The sequence below is a fragment of the Fonticula alba genome (assembly GCF_000388065.1).
Source record: "Fonticula alba strain ATCC 38817 unplaced genomic scaffold supercont2.6, whole genome shotgun sequence".
NCBI classification, from domain to species: Eukaryota; order Rotosphaerida; family Fonticulaceae; genus Fonticula; species Fonticula alba.
In genome coordinates, this window is record NW_009242976.1 from 1,270,287 (window position 1) to 1,271,818 (window position 1,532).

The 1,532-nt window shown below is 64.6% G+C and overlaps 1 protein-coding gene across 1 annotated transcript in view; it reads right to left on the bottom strand.

The window, feature by feature from the left end:
* Nucleotides 1-451: 451 nt before the first annotated feature.
* H696_03945 (hypothetical protein) overlaps nucleotides 452-1,532 on the bottom strand; it is a gene marked incomplete at both ends in the record, with an annotated part of 5,397 nt that continues 4,316 nt past the window's right edge. Inside the window, one exon of the mRNA XM_009497814.1 lies at nucleotides 452-1,471. Within this exon, the coding sequence (XP_009496089.1) occupies nucleotides 452-1,471 (1,020 nt within the window). The remainder of the gene's footprint in view (nucleotides 1,472-1,532) is intronic.

Consider the following 1,532-nt stretch of genomic DNA (forward strand, 5'->3'; position numbering starts at 1 on the left):
CGAAAGTCCCAGCACGCCCCAGTACGGGCGCGCGCCCAAAACCAGATCATGTCGCCGTGCCCCGCCATATGATCTCGCCCCCCTCCTCTCGTTCCTCTCCCACCTGGGGGCCCATCTGCTCTCCCCTAGACCCGCCAGATGTGGCAGCCGTCACGGTCCGTGCCATTGGGACTCCCGTTGTTGATGCCCCCCTAGTGACCCGATCGCCCGGACAGAAGAAACACAAGGAGGGGATGTATTGTTTTGGTGCCAGTGCGGGTGCTTGCTTCTCTCTCTCTCTCTCTCTCGTTGTTCGCCCATCCCCTACGCACGCGTGCGAGGAAGAGACGGAGAGAGAGAGAGAGAGACACAGGGACGCCGCCACGAGAGAGCATGCGCAGCCCCCAAACACAGAACCTCTAAATGAAGATAGGGCGAGGGAGGATCGGCTGAGCGCATGGACGCGCCCCTCTCACAGACCAGACTGCTGGCTGACCAGCAGAGCGTACAGACTGCGATTGGCCATCAGCTCGTCGTGGGTGCCGGACTCCAGGACCTGGCCATTCTCAATGACGACAATCTTGTCGGCGTTGCGGATGGTCGACAGCCGGTGGGCAATGACGATGGTGGTCCGGCCCTTGGAGGCCTTGTCCAGGGCGTCCTGCACGATGGCCTCCGACTCGGAATCCAGCGCCGAGGTGGCCTCATCCAGCAGCAGGATCGGCGGGTTCCGGACAATGGCACGGGCAATGGCCACACGCTGCTTCTGACCGCCGGACAGCTGGGCACCACGGTCACCAACACGCGTGTCATACTTGCGCGCCAGGTTCTGGATGAAGCTGTGGGCGTTGGAGAAGATGGCCGCATCGACGATCTCCTCGTCCGTGCAGTCGGGCCGGCCGTAGCGAATGTTCTCCTGGATGGTGCCACTGAAGAGAACCGGCTCCTGCTGCACGAGGCCGATGTTGCGCCGGATGGCCGGGATGTGGAAGTCCCGCAGGTCCACCCCGTCAACCAGGACCTGGCCGCGGACCGGGTCGTAGAAGCGCTCGAGCAGCTGGATCAGGGTGGACTTGCCGCAGCCGGACGGACCGACCAGGGCAACGGTCTGCCCCGGCTCGGCCGTGAAGCTGACCCCCCGGAGGATGGGGTTGTCCTCGCGGTTGGGGTAGTGGAAGTGGATGTCCCGGAACTCGATGCGGCCCTCCACCCGGTCGACCTTGCGCCCGGCGTCCGACAGCGGATCGATGACCAGCCGGCGGTCGATCAGGGCGAAGATGGCAATCAGGGACTTGCGCGCCTTCGAGTAGTCCGGCGCCATCGAGGCAATCTGCCCGACGGTCATGGACCCGAAGATCACGGCAATGATAGCGCGGTTCATCTGGGCGAAATCGCACCAGCCATTGGCCACGTTCTGCGCGCCATACCAGAAAGACAGGGCAAACACCCAGAAGACCACACCCTCGGCGAAGCCGAAGGCCAGGCCGGCCAGCTGCGCTCAGCCATGGAGGCGCGGGGAGGGGGAGGGGGAGGGGGGGACACGTCGGGAAAGG